Source organism: Pyrus communis, chromosome 10 (genome assembly GCF_963583255.1).
Source record: "Pyrus communis chromosome 10, drPyrComm1.1, whole genome shotgun sequence".
NCBI lineage: Eukaryota > Viridiplantae > Streptophyta > Magnoliopsida > Rosales > Rosaceae > Pyrus > Pyrus communis.
The window spans coordinates 23,910,126-23,928,967 of record NC_084812.1 but is presented as its reverse complement, the minus strand read 5'-3'; the positions used below and the strand labels follow the sequence as shown (position 1 = coordinate 23,928,967).

At 34.5% G+C, this 18,842-nt stretch overlaps 1 protein-coding gene across 1 annotated transcript; it reads left to right on the top strand.

The window, feature by feature from the left end:
- Positions 1-6,573: 6,573 nt before the first annotated feature.
- LOC137748804 (WAT1-related protein At5g07050-like) lies at positions 6,574-8,805 on the top strand. Its single transcript, XM_068488991.1, has 6 exons — positions 6,574-6,974; positions 7,097-7,213; positions 7,342-7,591; positions 7,696-7,857; positions 7,948-8,099; positions 8,394-8,805. The coding sequence occupies exons 1-6, from the start codon at positions 6,709-6,711 to the stop codon at positions 8,632-8,634; spliced, it is 1,188 nt and encodes a 395-aa protein (XP_068345092.1). The 5' UTR covers positions 6,574-6,708; the 3' UTR covers positions 8,635-8,805.
- Positions 8,806-18,842: the final 10,037 nt, after the last annotated feature.

Here is an 18,842-nt window from a genome sequence, read left to right as displayed (position 1 = left end):
TTGATAGATATCCTTTCTTCATCTTTTTCTTCCATACAAAATTCTTAGAGAGTAAGCATACAAAGCAATTCGCTAGAATTCTATAATCCAATGCGGGTTGCAGAATTAGGTAGTTGTATCCTAGTCGAGCAGACATTGTAGAACCACAAGCACAAGAGTGGGACGGAAATACTATTCGAAGGACATAGCTTTTGCGCTAGCCTCTACTTTCGATTCATTCAAGTTAGTATTATTATAATCTTTGTATTTATTGTGTAATTGTATTCTGTATTGCAAGTGGTTTTGAATAATAAAGTAAAAGTATTTCGATTCTATATTTCTGTTATTTTGTTGTTTCTAAATTGTTCTCCAATAAGTGCTTCACAGATTCTGGATAAGGCGACATGAAAGTTAAATCCTATTCAAATGAAGACATTCTAGAAATACTCTTTGGTAGTAATTTAGAGAAATTATGTCGACCAGAGAAAACATCAGAAAGCTTCGAAATAAAGGAAAGGAAAATGATAAATACACATTTTTTTAAGCATGTCATTTACTACTATTTAATCATGTGAATTATTTGCATTTAATTTATTCATTTCGATGGCAAAAAATAAAGAGAACATGTGAGAAGTTTAAAAAAATATGTGTAAAAATTATGTCCGTAGAAGAAAATCAAGAAAGAAAAAAAGAAAAGTCAGACAAAGAAAGATATAAGAAACAGCTTTGTTTTCTCCCTTTGAGAAACGCCTGGCAAGTTCCAACACATTTACAGCCTTTGTGGGACATGCTCCCAAACCCACTCTCCCCACACTTCACTGGCCGGCACACATCACATTTGCACTTGTACTCAATTGGAGTCCAATCACACATTTTTTTGAAGGTGTGAAACACTCAAACACCCACGACAACTCCTTTGCCTCCCCCTGAAATATTGTTTGCTATAATTTCCCTAGACCGATGCTTATGATCCCCTTTCATTTCAACAAATTGCGCAAACCACTAATATTAGCTACTACTCATTTATTTGTTTTTCTTTCTCCATTATCCATATGTACAGGTCCCCTCGGAAATTTGTCGAGTCACGTATGATCCACAATTGATATGCAGTGGTCAAGTATAAAAAGATTGTATCGATGAGATTTTAGTGTGTGCACTGTGCATGTTATGCAGATATGATTCTCAGAGGCCTCTAATTCCCGTATGCGATCACAAATCATTTGAGATGATTGGGGGGTGATTAGACGCCCATTTATACACTTGGTTGATGCTCCACTTGAGAGTTTCCAAGACTTGGTTACCAGCTGACAGTGAGACTAGTACTATGTAGTGGCCAAATGCAGAAGCTGTACCAAGTTTCACTTGCAATCAGGAACAAATGGACATTGCGAGCCCAATGCATTGTATCTATTTCAAATATTTCAGGATGTATAGAAAAGCAATAGTGGACGTCATACACTTAGTGTTTAAAATATTCACGAAATTGTCGATATTTCCGTCTAAATGTCAAGAAAAATCAAGGATCGATATGGAAATGGAGAGTGAAATGAAAACTTGAAATGGAGAGTGAAATGAAAACTTCACCCTATATTAGTTCTTCGATATTGATCGTCTATGAGACACCTATCCCAGTGGCCATCCTACCTCCATGTGTTTTTAATAAGTTATGAAAGTTTATGTAGCTTTTGAGTAATGCTCTTTAAAGATTATCATTGTTAACATACTCTGTAACAAAAGTGAGATCTACATATGGTAGTAAGGCCTACTTATATTATAGATTGTAACAACAACATTAGTTTTGTTCGTTAAAGTAACATTATTACAAATGAATTAGGGGAGGGGTGCAACAACTATTATATATCCTGTCTTTCAATTCAAATTAGATATGATCTATTGACTAGAAAATATAAGAAACCTTATTACTGAAACTCATCAAAACTTTACTAGTATTTACACTGAAATATCTCTAAAATCTTCCAAAATTTTCAGATATTGCACCAAAATAGAAAAATAAGATTACTGAATTATCAACCTCGCTAACCACTACATAAAATAGATGCAAGGGTAGTGTTATTCACACACTCATTCTTACTTCTCATACACATTTTTTAATTTTTGGTCATCGAATCGAATGAGTTGAAGAAGATCAATGACTAAAAATGAATAAAGGTCTTTTGAAATTAAAAATAAATGTGTGAATAACATTTTTCTTAAATATAACAAAAGGGAATGTTGTGCCAATATAATGCTGTGGCGTAGAATGCTTGCTTATATCGTCAATGTGGATAAGGTTGAAAGTTTTGCTGCCATCATCAAAGTATATACCTCCACAGTCTACCATTATCATTTAAAAATTAATTTCCTTGATTTTGTTATCTGCTGGGATATATGTGTGTGTGTAGATATATGTATATATATGTATCAAATCCAGTTTGTTCATGACAGTAAGAATATGGTGATATATAGAAAAATCAACATTATTTACCGATTCACATAAGAAATTTTGCTAGAATCTATTGCAATTGAACTTTTTTGAGAAATTTTTCTCTAATTTTGATTAAATCTGAGTAAGTTGTTAGACCTACTCATTGCAAATTTTCATAATTTCCATTAAACAACAGCCGATCGATATTTTTATAAATTTACATATCGATATTTTAGACACTACAAACACTACGTATAGTGAAACAACGTAGTAATAATTTGGGTGGACTCGTCATTCCATGTTAGCATGTCACGTGTTAGATTACCTAGGTGGATATTTGAATGTATCTAGAGATTCGAAGTATTTTAAATTTCTAATCCCATTTCTTCCTATATTTTGCAACACTTTAATTTGATCAGATATATTCTGAACTTTTATAGTTATTTACTAATTGTATGTATCTTATAATCAGGTTTTACATTTTTAACGTGTTCATTGTCAGTTTAGGATATAGTTATTCATTACATATTAAATCAAACACATTTATTATTCAAGTAATGCTCTTATAAAGGCTATTTAGCTAAAATAGTTTCTGAGATTGACATAACTCATTACTTTGGTTCCTAAAATTTGAAATCGATAGGAGTGATCCCCGAGTTTGTTCACCATCAATCATTTTGGTCATTCCATGAAAAATCTTCATTAAATAAAAGATAAAATAACAAAAATACCTGAAATGTTATCAAATCATTGTGGCCCATTGTTTATTAAATTAAGGGTATGTTTGTCATTTTGGTCCTTATTTAACAAAATTTTCATGAAAATACCAAATTGATTGATGATCGACAAACTCGGGGACCATTTCTATTGATTTCAATCTCATGAACCAAAGTGAGAAGTGATGTCAATCGCATGAACTATTATGAATAAAAAGCCTTTTATAAATGAGGAGTATGATCTTATTAGTATAAAACTTAAGAGAAATTGAAATTTTCTTTGAATCCATAAAATGTCTCTCTACACTCATCTTACTCTTTACACGCATATTATGTTTAATTAAACAATCAAAATCTTTTTAAGCTCAATTTACTAACTAAATTACCCTCATAAACCCAATTCAACATGTAAATTTATCTTTACACTCATTTGAAAAATAAAAAACCAAAATCAAAGCATTCTCTCATATGACATTCTCTTCTTCCAACAGTTACTTTTAATGGAGTCTCTAGCTATCACCCTCTCTACAATGTTGCTCTTGATAAATCTTAAGTTGCTTTGTGTGACCATGTCAAACAAGCCGTCCCTCTAAACTGCCCTCTTACATAAATTTATTTGCACCTAGAACTAGTTCGAAGGAAGATAGAAGAAAAGCTAGTTGAGAGAAACTCCATTTGGTGAGAAAACTTCTTGTTCATTTGTACTGGGTGCTGTTATTTTTTGTGTAAGAGAAAGAAGCATGAACATAAACATAAAAATTGTGTTGCTGATCAAGTTTTAATAACGTGATTTGTACGGGTTGTTGTCTTTTTTTGTTAGGGTTTGATTATTGAGTGTGAGTTTATTAATAAATCTTATTTTTATCGTTAATTTCATCTTGTACTTGATGGTAACTATGTAAGAGGGTAATAAAAACCTTTCACATTTAAAATTTAAGTTGAGTGTATATAACTATATATAGATTATATGATTTCAAATAAAAATGTTCACAACTTATGTGTTTACATGTATAACCAGCGGTGGAGCGACTAAAGAAATAAAGCGTGAAAATTATGAAATTTTTACCGTAAAATACTAATGGGATGGACTCAGGTTTAATTGCTGTGTTTTCCACAGTGAATAATAATAATAATAACAATAATAATAATAATAATAAATCAATCAATCAATTAAATATCTTTTTTTCTTCGTCAACTAATATCCATTCAATAATATAGCATTGGCTTTCTATATCTCATTCCTTTCTATCATCACTTTTAAGCTCGAATTTGATACCTTCCCATTAGGATGTTGTAAAAATTTGGAAAACTCATTAAAAAGAAATAGATCAATGCAATTAACACGTTCGCTTTTTAAATTGCTAAATGAAGATATATAACTAAGGAGTAAGAGAGAAGTAAGCTAAAAGGATATTGGAAAAAGAGAAAAAAATTAAAAACCACAACATCGATGGTTAGCATTAAGAAATGAGATGTCCATGCACAAGTTGATCATGATGAATGGAAGTTTTTATATGACGATTTGGCTTTTTAAAAATTTAAAGTTGGATTGATCGGAGGGTGTTGATTTGTTGAGACAAATAAGCACGCCAAGGAACCGATGTTAGCTTTCGCAATGCAATTGGTCGGCCTTATTAATTTACTAGCAAATGGGGTTAGTTCTCTGTCATCAAAAGCTTACGACACCCTCACCACTTTGATTACTTTGATTGCCTTGTCAAGAGAATGACACGCGTTTTCCACCTCTCCTAGCTCAAATAAGGTCAAACTTATAGGTTGGGAGTATTTCGTGTATTCGGAACAACGTTGCTATTGATCGATAATATTATCTTTTAAGAAAAGTTTATATCACTTACATTTGATCTAGTGGAACATGGAATCTACCTCAGTAATTATAGTTTTATTTCATAAATTTTCATTGGTGAAAATGTCTTATGGGAGAAATATCTGATAGAGTGATACCGCAAGAAGGATACTGCACTTTAGTTTGTAGGCTAAGGTGTCGACTAAAACCACATACTTTTTAAACCAAACTTTTGGAGGAAAAGCATCTTACACAAATTTAAAAATACCATGACATTCTAACACAAGTATGCTTTGTAAACATGAAAATCCTATAGCAAATCAAACAAGAAAATGTGTATAAAGTAATATTATTTGTATTAATGTAAATGTAGGGTTACAATCTCACGGGTTTGACGATGAATACGGAAAATTTTCTGAGTCTCCTTTAGTGTTTGGGTGTTTTGAGTATTTGTTCAGAGTTTCAAAGCTTCAGCATTTGGGCGTGATTGATTTTTTTGGCCCCTTTTCTTTGTCTTTGAGCCTTGTATATATAAACTCTCCAAGCTTTGCTTATAAAAGAACCAGGACTTGATTTGTGTCTTGATTCGTGATTTGTGATTTTACTCCATCAATTAATATTTGATTTAATCAAATAAATCAAATTAAAATTAAATTAAAATCAAGCAAATCAATGACTCATCCGCCCTCACATGCCACGTAAGCCCTCGTATGCCGAAATTTAATATGTTAGTGAACATTTAATTTTCACCGAAATTTGCATGTCTACATGCTTAACTAAGAATACGAAATTTCAGTTGCTAGATGCCTTTTTTTTTATTTTTTTTGGTGCTTGTAAACTTTTTTTTTTTTAATACATCGATATTTTTACGGTAGGAGGAGGGGGAGTTCGCCTAAGCCACATAATGGGAAGCCTAATTTGGTAGCGAATTCGTCATCCACAATATTCTAACTTAAGACCTCTCACTTCTAAGTGAAAAGAAATACCACCAGACCGTATTTAAAATTAAAAAAAAAGGGCCGGTATTGTGTATATGAAGAAAATGTCTTTGTTCATTTTTAGATTCTTGAGAAATGCAAAATCTCAATCTTTTGTTTCTTTGGCAGAAAAGTAAAATCTCAGTCTCTAACTCTAGCGACGTGCGTGTAACTCTAGCACAACAAAATTAATAGAAAAGTTTATGTACCTGCAGGTAATTAGGTGAAGAATCGAAACATTATCCGATCGATATGTACCTCTGTGTGTGTGTGTGTGTGTCAATATTTTGATATGTATGTGCAGAACATAATATAAATAAAAAAAAGAATGGAATGAAACTACACATTTTCCATTACTACTATAGGAGGGATTTTTTATACCAAAGAAAATACTAAAAGTGATATGATTCTTATATAGGAATCTTTAGCAAAAAATTGGAATATAAATAGAGAGACGGAGAGTATTAAAGAAAAAGAAATACTTAATGGAAAGAAAAGAAAAGAAGACGATCTAGAAGTACGGTTCATTTCTTTAATTCTGACATTATTGTATAGTGGATGTTAAATTTGTGAAAGCTGGGTAGCAAGTTGAGAGTGACGGTGAATGGAACAGTATATATCAATACGAACAGTTCCCTCCCACCTGATATAAATAGGTGTGGCCACTCCCTTACTCCTCTCTAGGGAGAAACACATAACCTCCTTGAGTAGTGGTTTGTTTCCTCTCCGGCCTTGTGTTTTTCTCAGTGAGATATATCAGTTCTGGTTTTAATTAGCTAAGTCCTTTAGTTTTTATTCTCTTCAAAAATGGAGAAGGCTGGTTGCTTCGGCAGCTTTCTTGAGAGCTCAAAACCCTACTTTGCGATGATCTCTCTACAATTTGGCTACGCCGGTATGAACATCATTACCAAAGTTTCTCTCAACAGAGGAATGAGTCACTATGTGCTTGTGGTTTATCGACATGCCTTTGCTACTGCTATTATAGCCCCATTTGCCTTCTTTTTTGAGAGGAAGAAGCAACCAAAAATGACATTCTCAATGTTCATTCAAATATTTATCCTCGGTCTTCTCGGGTTAGTTACTATATATGTTAGATCAGTTATACAAATTAATATGTTTCTCTTGTCAGAAAATTTGATTAATATTTTCCCCCAACCATATCAACATTATTAACCCTACGCCTTTCATTGTGTAGTCCGGTGATTGACCAGAACTTCTACTATGCCGGGTTGAAGTTTACGTCTCCAACGTTCTCTTGTGCCATGAGCAACATGCTTCCGGCTATGACTTTTGTCCTGGCCGTCATATTCCGGTAAGGGCACAATAACTATCAAATACGTATACATGCAATAATCGCACATTAATTTATAATTTAGTTGTTAATGATCATGATTAATATAGTATATATTAATTAATTTGATTTTTTTGAATGAAAATTAGGATGGAAGTGCTAGACATCAAGAAAGTAAGGTGTCAAGCAAAGGTCCTCGGAACCGTATTGACAGTGGCGGGGGCCATGCTGATGACCTTGTACAGGGGGCCTATTGTAGAGATGTTGTGGTCTAAGTATATTCATCCACGAACATCATATGTCACAGATACCACTGGAACTGGTGACAAACACTGGCTTTTGGGATCCATTATGCTAACCATTGCTACTCTTGCCTGGGCTTCTTTGTTTGTGTTGCAAGTAAGGGTTATAGAACAAACAAATTCTGCATTTCGATCGTTTTTTAGTTGAAAACTATTTAAAATCTAAAAAATTTGTTTAATTTGTTTGTTGAATTTATGCAGAACAACGCGTTGAAGACCTACAAGAACCATCAGCTGTCTCTCACTTCAATGATATGCGGCATAGGAACTCTTCAGGCTATTGCTGTTACCTTTGTGATGGAACACGAACCCTCCGTCTGGAAAATTGGGTTTGACATGAACCTCCTAGCTGCTGCCTATGCTGTATGTTATAACAACTCTCTCTCTCTCACTCTCTCTCTATCTCTCATGAATAGTGAAACTAACTTTGTTTTTTATTTTCTTTTGTTAAAGGGAATTGTCACATCAAGCATTTCATACTATGTACAAGGGCTAGTGATGAAGACAAGAGGTCCTGTATTTGCAACTGCATTTAGCCCTTTGATGATGATCATTGTAGCAATCATGGGTTCCTTCATCCTGGCAGAAAAAATATTTCTTGGAAGGTAATTAATTTTCTATTCCCTTTAAAAACCCCGTCTTTGCATATATGCCTGTGTAGGACATTTCTATTGCTTTCTAGCACCCTTATCCACAAACACCATTCTCTTAGTGTAAATACACACACCCACACAAATTTGTTCGAGTGATGCTACTTGGGACCTATTTCTTGATCACGTTATTGATTACCTCTGTAACATTGTTAATAATAGCCTATAACTATAACATTTTGTTTTCAGTCTTCGTTAACATTTCTAATCCCCTCTTGGCTGATTTGTTAACTTCGCCTGTGCGTGCAGTGTACTAGGAGCCGTGTTGATCGTGTTCGGGCTTTATGCAGTCCTGTGGGGTAAACACAAAGAACGACTGGAGAAGAAAGAGGAGGAGATCCCTGAAGCAATAAAGGGTTCTCAAGTTAACCGCGTGTCGATGTCCACCATTAACGGAGATGTTGGAGCTCACAACAAGCTCTCCTCCGTTGCTATTTCAATGCCTATCACGGAGCCCCCCATGAAAGCCAACCCAAAGCCAACTGCCTAAATTAGAGATCATCATGCATGCATGGCAATGGGCTTTTTTGTCTTTTCAGCACCTCATTTTCTTAAGAGTTTTAGTATTTAAATTTTATGGGGTTTTGCAGTGCTAGCTTTATCATGAATGTACTGTGTTATTGTAATGATTTTGAGCTAATGGAATTAAGAGAATCGCATTGCCTCTTTTACAATTCTCAATTGGTATCTCTCTCTCTCTCATTTGGAATATTTGTATGTTTGTGACGCGTGGCATAGTTGCTTACGTGTGATTCAGATTCCACTAAGGGATACTGCATGCATGCGTGGTCGACACTGAGATATGTTGGGGCTACCCTTTTAGCTAGTTGAGTCCATATTGGCTAGTTCATGTTCCCAGAATCATATTTGATTTGTATCCACTATTTGCATCCGATGCCTCATTCCCTTGATACAATTTAATTCCACCATTATAATATTTCTAGTGCAGAATATATATATAAACACGACACCAGCTACCAAATGATTGATTCCTTCATCAATCATATAACAAATATATACAGTATGCTATATATTAGGACTCATTCAGATATTTTGTTTAGTACTTCGTGTGCTTATGTAGTATGTATAAACAAAATTACTTTTAGTTTATTTCATTTAATTTTTTATTATATAAACCATAACTCTTGCTGACACAGAACCAAACGCAATGACATTCTAGGATTTATATAGTCAACCCCACTTAGTGAGAAAAAGCTTTGTTGTTGTTGTTGTATAAACCATAACTCTTATATTTGGTTCTTGCACAGTTGCAAAGATATAAACACTATTAATCTTTAACTTGAGTTGCAATTCTTTGCATAAATTAAGTGTTTTATATATATATATATATATATATATATATTCTAATTTGTATGAATTCAAAAAAAAAAAAAAAAACTATAGAGCATAATATTTCAATTGGATGACCTATATTTATTGTATTTCTAGTTATATATAGATAGTAATAAACAAAAGATTCTAAATGATTTGAGTCTTGATTTAGCGGCTTAAAAGGATGAATAGGAACTTGATAAAGAACAAATTAATCATGCATATGTTTTCTGACTTTTTCTTCTTATTGCTACATACGTTCGAAGGCGTATCATGTATAGCTTATCACTATACGTTCGAAATAGCTAGTTAACTGCATGCATAACGTTGCTTGATGAGAAATCAAATCCACTTTAGCACTGTCTTGAATTAGTTCCTCTATCTTTCTTCCATTGTGAAGACAAAACTTCTTTTTTGTAAGAAGTTATGATGCGTTGAACTAATATTATCCCAAAATTAACCATCAAAGGAATAACTATATTAAAATAGCATATGAGGATATAGCTAGGATTTTGTTTTAAAATGCCACAACACAATTGAAAGAGATCTACCACTTAATTAATATATGTATCAGTTTATAGACAATAACTTTCTCAATGTTAGAGGCAATATAAGAATGGTTGAGCTTTTCACACATCCTTTTTTATCTTTCACACATTTCTTCTTAATGTTCGTAGTCAAATCAAATGAATTTGAAGATGATCGATGACAAAAGTTAACATGAATATGTGAAAGGTAAAAAAAAAAGGTATGTGGATGGCACCACCTATAAAAATATATGTGGTTAATAATGGAAAATATTATGTATATACATATGTATATGTATGGTTATTAACACACTGTAGAAAGATCAGTTTCCTTCAAACTTGTGTGTCCATTATGAAGACAGTACTGTTAAAAGTCCCATTCTTGTTTTTAACCTACGAATTCTAAAATTCCATCTGACTGCATACTAACAAAGTTGAAGGTCATATTGTAAGATGATGCACGCGTCGTACATGGCTGTCATTTTCTATTGCAATGGCTATTCTTTCGCCATCTCTTGGCACCTAATAAATAAATAGTAAATTATTATGTGTATAATATTTTCTATAAAATTATTAAGATGATAATTAAGTGCACCACCAAAGTACTTACCGATTTGATAAGTTCTTTTAAAATGACTAAGGCTTGGTTTGGTATTGAGGTGATTTTGAAAAAAGCTGGTATCAAAAAAAGCTAGGAGCTGTTTTTGTGTTTGGTAAACATTCAGCTTCAGCTTTTTTTTACAGTTTTGGGTGAAAAAAAGCCAAAAACAAGAAGCTGCAAACCCAGCTTTGAAAAACCAGTTTTTTTTTCACATCTGTTTTACATAAAAGTTTACCAAACACTATAATACTGCTTTTTTTTTTCTTTTCAAAAGCACTTTTACAAAAAAGTTTACCAAACACTCTGCTGCTTTATTTCACAATTGCTTATTCTCACAGCACAGCAAAATCAGTTTTTTTCAAAGCACAGCCACACCAAACCAGCCCTAAAAGATCTTTAAAAGAAAATGTTTTTTTTTTATTTTCAAAAGCACTTCAAGTGCTTTTGCGAAGAAGCATAAAAAAGCATTTCAAGTGTTTTTCAATATTCACTTGCGTTTTTACCAAGGATTAGTTCCAAAAACATTTTCACCACAAAAGCTTTCAATCATTTTAAAAACACTTACAAACGAGTCCTAAGTTTGCAAGTCTTGTTGCTCTCAATATTTAAGTTTTCCAAAGGAAAAGAAAAGGAGAAGTTTGTAATATAAATATTCAAGCAACCAATAATGCTTTTGTTTTAGTCAGTTTTATATATACCAATAATTGTCTCAATGCATAGTACAATTAACACAAAGTAATCATTTGATATTATTAAACTTAATTTTGGTTACCCAGTCGGCAATGCATTCAGCTTCCAAAGCCCTTTAAATTTGTATATATCTTTCCGACCAATTTCATAAAGTGTGCTTAAAATTCCATGAAATAGTAATTCCAAAGGATCTGTAGTTAATTCCCATTATCCACTGCACTCCGTCACTCTCCACACAGCATATAAATTTTAAGTGGACAAATTGCATCAGTTCCTTATTACAAAGAATATCACCCACAGCCATGTAGATATGCGGATATCTATCTGCTTTCACATCATCAATTACGCAAGATTACCCCAATATATTCTCTCCTCGCACAAAATGGTTGATAATTTTCTGGATTATAACTCGCTTAATTTTTTTCTACTTAAAAATAAAAATAAAAAAACAAAACTTATCAAAAAGAAAAATGTATTTACTATTACTTTTGTGAACTATATTATATTAATTTTATCTCTTACGTGCACTAAAATATGCAGATATGGACATGAATGTGCTTTAGCTTTTAAACATGCCAGTATTTCAATGAAAGTTTATCGAATAAAACGTTCTTTTGGCTGCTTATAGTATTCAATTTTCATCTTTTCACCATATTAGTTCTAGACGTCTCTACAAAAATGTGCCCCACTTGGTTCTGAAAATGCCCCAAACAGGTTTCATTCCACTCAGAAATTCAGAATCTCTTTTTGTATTATTATTATTATTTAAAGTATTTGAATTGGTATTGATTCAAAGGAGACATTTAATTCACAAAATATATAAAAACAGAAGAAAAAAGTTCAGAGCTAATTCCTAAATTCCTTCTTGTGCTTTTAGTTGGATCCTAATCTATGCATGACCAGCATGAGCACCAATTTGGGATCATCATGCTGTGGTGCAGATCCTACTCATCAACTATACAAATCATGGTTAACAAAGCCAAAAACAAAAAAACTCAAGTAATGTGTTTACAATGGACGTATCAATTAGTTAAATAATTCCATTTAGACGCACAATATAATATTAATATGTTTGTTAACATAAGTTATTATAATATTGTCTCACACACGGTAGACATGCCATTCGAGTATCCACCCATTTTTCAGAGTTGAAATAATACAATTACAAGCGTAATTATCTGCATGCATGCATGATGCATGGCAACCGCTAGGGTTTGTTTAATCATATTCAACAACTGTTGATTCTCCACATACTAGTTGTAGCTGCCGTGTGCTGCTTTTTGTAGTAGTCAATGTTGCTAAGTATCGTGGAGACACTCTACATTCATCAAAACCAAATCTGTTTAAATTATTCCCACTAGCTGCGACGTACTTTAACTTATATGCTATTCGATTTATGTTTCTCATTTTCAAATGGAAAATAATAAACACACCCTCTTTTTATTACATGCTAATTTTATTCATCATTTTTATTTAATTTATTCAATCTGATGATAAAAAAAATGTGTAAAAAAATTAAAAAATATGTACGAAAATCAGCTCTCTTTGCAAATTTTTATGTATATCGCGCGCATTCGTGTTTCTATCAATCTTAGGGGTTTATATAAAATATTAAGAAAGCAATTGTTCATAATTAGTTTGGAGAAACTTTATTTTGGTCGAGTTCTATATATGATTATTAGGAGGAGAGGCACGAAAAGGTAAAACGATTGAAGTATTTAGAACCCACTAATAAATATCTAGCATAAACTAAAAGTTTGGTCTAGAGGCAAACTCTGATACTTTAACAAGTATTAGAATCCAATACGAAATGTTTACAGACATATGGCTGTGAGTTGGCCTCGTGGGTTCCGTTAAACTATCTCCATCATCAAACCTAATGTACGAAACTTCAAAATACTAATTAAAAACTTCAAAATAAAAAAAGGAAAGAACAATTAACTATTAAAAACATAACAGAAAATACTAATGATTAAAAAATGAGAGGAATAAGAGTTACTTCTTCCGGATTCGTCGAAAATACGATTCTAGTTTTTTTCTATCTTAATATTCTTTCGTGAGGATACAAATACAATAGTCCTGCTCTCCTAAGGTTCTCATTTCTAGGACCTGTGAGGACCAAATGCATATTAACTACAAAATCATATTAGTTTAGATTCAAAGCCTTAAATATTTGACAACTTATTTTCTTACAAGTAACAGTTATATCATATTCATTTATTCTTACAAGTAACAGCTTGGGAGGACAAGGAAGGATCAGACCAACATCAACTAACAATTTTCATATCCAAGTAAGTTCTGCAGCAATGTTAGCGAATGATCTATACTCTGCTTCAGTTGATGTCCTGCTATTGTGAGTTGTTTCTTGGCACTCCAATTAATGATGGAGTTGCCCAGGAAAACACAAAACCCACCTGTGGATTTTCTATCAATGGAGCAACATGCCCAATCATCATTTGAAAATGCATTTATAATGAGAGGTGTAGAACATTTAGAAAACCATAGTCCAAGATCCAAAGAACCTTTGAGATATCTACGAGTTCGTTTCACTACTTGGAAATGAGATGCACTGGACTGTGAATGAACTGCCAGACAAGGTTAATTGCAAAGGATAAGTCTGGTTCATATGAGATACTGCAATCCACCAATAGGAGATCTATATTCTGCAGGATTCATAAGCAGAGGAGATGAATGATCCAATTTTGAAGTACTCGGTGGAGTAGAGCAAGGTTTCGCACCATCCATTTTTGCTTTCTTGAGAAGATCCCATACATATTTGGTCTGAGAAATAAAGATGCCAATGGTGGATCTTTTAACTTCAAGACCAAGAAAGTAATGTAATGGTCCAAGATCTTTAATAGGAAACATGGCACTAAGTTTAGAGATAGTATCTTGACATTCTTAAGAAGAAGGTCCAGTCACAATGATATCATCAATATACACTAGAACAAAAACCAGTGAGGGAACCTTTTTGACAAATAATGAGTGATCATTCTGGGAACCAATGAAACCAAGAGAATTTAAAGCACCATGTAATTTAGCTTGTTTCATACTATAGAGGGATTTATGGTGTTGACAGATATGATGAGGCTTAATTAAGCCTGGTGGTTGTTTCATGAAAACAGTATCTCAAAGATTGTCATGTAAGAAGGTATTTGCTAACATCAAGTTGGTCAAAAACCAATCACATTGAACTGCTAATGTGAGAAGAAGCGTGGTACTTTCATTGATTGAATAATAATAATCTTACAAGTGGTATTTATACAAAACTCAACACACACACTTGTGTGGACAGCTCAGCCTAACAAACAAAACTAACTTAGCCAAAACTAACTCAACAAACTAACAAACTATTACAAGAAAATAACAGAATCAAAACCAAGCTAGGTTTTATTTTTTACAAGAGAATTGTCCTTAGTACTATCAACATCCTTTCGACGAATTTGTCGATTGGAATTTGGTTAATCGAAAATAGTGATTGAGATGTGCTCTTTAGTTTCTTTGAGGAACTGAATCGTCCTTTTGAAGAACAACATAGTTAATGGGCATTGCGTTATGTGCCCTTCCGCTTTCTCTGCGTTCATTTCCATCTAAGACTCCATGACAGCCTAAGGGTGTACTCGACTGATTGGTGTGCCAACCATGGTGTTAGCATTGGTGCTCTGTCCCAATGGCTTCTTTGTAGAAGGCCTTGAACCAAAAATTGCCTCTTGTTTTGCATTAAATTGTTCTAGAAGCCGTTTTTTCTCCTGTAAAGATTAACCATAGGCCAAATTGTTATTATCTTTCTCCTAATTTCGATTGGCATGCCCCGCACAATCCATAAGAGCAGCAGAAACAATGAATATGCCAAATGAACGGTGATACATAGTGATAACAACATGTTTTTATAGCTATTATCAAGATGATCTACCATATCCAAGACTTAGGACATACACATGGATATGAGGAGACTAAAACTGCCAAATTGACATAGAAGAATGATATTATATCTATTTTTCTGGTAGCAATTAGGCTACATTTAGCATTTTACGCAACAGATTAAACTAAAGGATCATAAGATGGGCATTGAATGTTATTTGCACTGCAGAAAGCATGAAACTCTAGATGGAAAGGTGTTTCATCTGCATATTAGCGAACGCGTGCGTAGAAGTAGCAAGTCTAAGCATACCCGAGACTTACGCTTGTCCTCCTCACTTTCCTGTTGTTGTGCAGTGTACTCCTCCGTAACAGGGGAACCTAGAATAGAAGTAGGTGTTGACTAAGCACAGAAGATTAAGAAAATATACAATTTATAAAAACAAAAACACCTAATAAACCATACAGGATTCCAATTCATCCAAAATAGGTTCGAGGGTAGACAATTAGTCTTCAAGGGTCCCTCTTTCGCGAGAAAAGGAGTCGACTTCTCCAAAAGCCGAAATAATGGCCTTGATCTGGGTTTGACCGTCCGGTAAGTACCGGTGCAAATATGCCCTGTGCTTCCTGGTCATTTCGATTTGCTCAGGCAAAAATTTCTCTAGATAAGGCTCCTCGGATCTTAGCACAGCTCCCCAAGGGATTAGTATTTTGGATGTGTAGTTGGGTTCTTGCTTGTTGATTTGCTACAAGAAGAGGACAAAGTTAATTCTAAAATGTGCTTTTGTGGGGCCTTAGGTGTAGGCCTTGAGGCTTGCAGTCAAAACTAACTAAGTGCTAGGCGTGCCACTGCTATCTTAGTATAGCAGACGTAGAACAAATGTGTTTTAAGTTGATTACTTGCGTCCCAAGTTACTTCAAACTTCTTATTATCAAAGGATTGTCGTGGATGGGTTAAGTCCACATTAAGTTCTTTTTCTTGCCTTATAAACAAAGACTTTTAGTTCATGGTCTTGTATGTTCGAATGAAGGGAGTCCTTATCCCCTTAGATCATTTGTTTGGTCCTAGATTACTCTTAATGAAAACATATCCATTATACTAACCAGATCCAGATGCCAATGAAACTCTTAAAATAGAAAAACAGGTGGAAATGACTTGAATACATGCTGGAGAATGTATTAAGTAATAGATCTACTAATTTAGAAAACAAACAAAGACCTTCAGACAAGATTTCACCTTGTTTGACAAGGTTGAACTTCTTGTAGTCACTTATCTTTGAATTTACAAGGGTTATATGCTAAAAATAGGTGGATGGTAAACAAGTTTACATGAGGGAATCGATACTATACCATTAAGGGAGATAGCAGAGCTTTTATACTAGACAAAAAATAGCTTTCCTAAGGAAATTATTGCTAAAAGAACTGAATTTGGGTTGATTTCGGCTTTTGGATGCAAATCTGGCTTGAGAGCAAAGTTTGTATGTTTGTTTGTTTGGTTGAGTGTCCTTATCTTTGTTGTCTCTTCTTCCTTTTAAAGGCAGTTTAGCCCGACTACTGTAACTTTGCTCTTGGCCGAAAGCACTTGGAGGGCAGTGAGTCATCAACTTTATACTTATAATACCACTGGAAAGTGTTCTTTGGCTGGTAGTAGGTTAGTCTAAGGGTGGGCACACAAGTATAGGAACCGCGGGTCGGGACGGGTAATCAAGGTTTGGTACAGGTACAGGGCGGGTCCAAAAATTATAAATACAAAACGGGACGAGGCGAGGCGGGTACAGGTAAATAACGGGGCGGGCCGGTTCTAGAAATTGGAAAAAAAGGTCCCCGGCCCGGACTGTTGATTTCCTACCGTTGACTCCATTCCATTCTCATACCCAATTCACTCAACTCTCCCCTTTCTGGATCTCTCCTCCCTCGATCTCTCCTCCTTGAATCTCCTTTCTTCTCTCGCCGCCACCATCATCATCAGACCTCAATCTCTCCTCCTGATTCACTCTTGTCTTCCTCGCTCCGTCCGCTACCAACATCATCAAGCCTCGATCTCTGTTGACGCTTTGTTCGGCGCTGATCTCTGGCGACACTTTGTGGAACACTGACGACAGGGTCATCGATGAGTTTGTGATGGAGCAACCAATCTCACCGTACTTGTTTGCGTTCGTCGTTGACAAAGGGTTTGGATGGTTCTTTTTGCTGGTGGCTCTGAGAATGCTGAGCTACATGAGCGCCACATCAAACATCATACACGACTGCAACGAGGTCTTCAACTATTGGGAGCCTCTCCATTTCCTTCTTTACTAATCTGGTTTCCAAACTTGGGAATACAGGTTCCTTTTTCAATTCTCTTTCTTTTTCCTCTCTGAAAAATTGAAACTTTGTTCTTTTTTTAGGTGTTTTGTTTCTGGGTTTTGATTGTTTGTTATTTTTTGGGTTGTTTTTAGTTTGCTTGTTATGAAATTATTTGTCTTTTTGGTTATTTGAAGTTTATTTGATATTTAAATGTTAATGTAATGCTATGTTTGGTTATAATTTTTAGAGAACTATTAAGGTCTGGATTTAATTTATTGGGGAAGTTGGTTGTCGTCAAAAAATTTAGTGCTTGTTAACGTACAAAATTTTGTAAAGCATTGTAGCTTATGAACTAATTGTAGCCTTCAGATGAACTGATGTGATTTACTTCATTAAGGTAATTTCCAAAAAAATAAAAATAAAAAACACAGAGGACCCTTGTACCTGGCCTGAATCGGCCCATTTGAAATGGGCCGGGTTAGGTCCAGTTCCAGTTATTAGATTTGCAATACCCAGCCCGACCCATCCCATTTCCTTTTTAAGCAGGTCTGGTCCAGTCCCTCCAAATTTAGGCCTGGCTCGGCCTATGCCCACCCCTAGGTTAGTCTACATCACTTGTTATTTCAATGTAAGCACGTGGCTTGAGAAGGCTTCAATCTGCCTTTGGGCTTGATGCTGGGCTTCGGGCAAATCTCCTTTAATTTGGCACCCTTGGACTTTCCTTCACTCAAGCCCAATGTTCAAATATTAACCCAAACACGATCTTCTTCCGGTAAATATCAAGACACTATTGCTCAAGCTGTAGAAGCATCTTGTCCCTCTAATCGTAACTCTCCCCAATTTCATCCCAAATTATGTGAAATTTTCAAAATCCAAAGTTCCAATTAAACCCTCATCTGCCTCTGCCGAGAATACCAAAATTCACTTGGAAAATAAAAAGAAACGAAAACTAGATAGAGATAGAGAAATGGAACTTGCAATTTGCGGAGGAGGGAAGCGCATGTGGTACAAGACGGAGAGAGGTACGACGGCTTCGCGATCATCGCGAGAGACGAAATGTTAGGATTGACGCGACGTCTTTTTGAAGATCTGAGTAGTAGCAGACTAGCAGTAACTGATATTAGAGGATAAAAGGGACGAACAAAACCCCAGAGAAAGAGAGGGAGAGAAATGTGGTGGCATTACGATTACAACACCGTTTTTCTGGGTTTGTTTAACGAATTAGAATTGGAACCTAGAAGATCCCTAGAGATCGATAGAGATATGGTTAACTGTGAGTTATGAATGCAAAAGGGGAGAGGGATATGTATTTTTCGAAAAGTTGGCGCCAAGAAAGGTGCCCTTTGCTTCCGGTTTGTTTTTTTCTTTTTCTTTTAACTTTTTCCTTTTTTTTGGGGCCTCCAT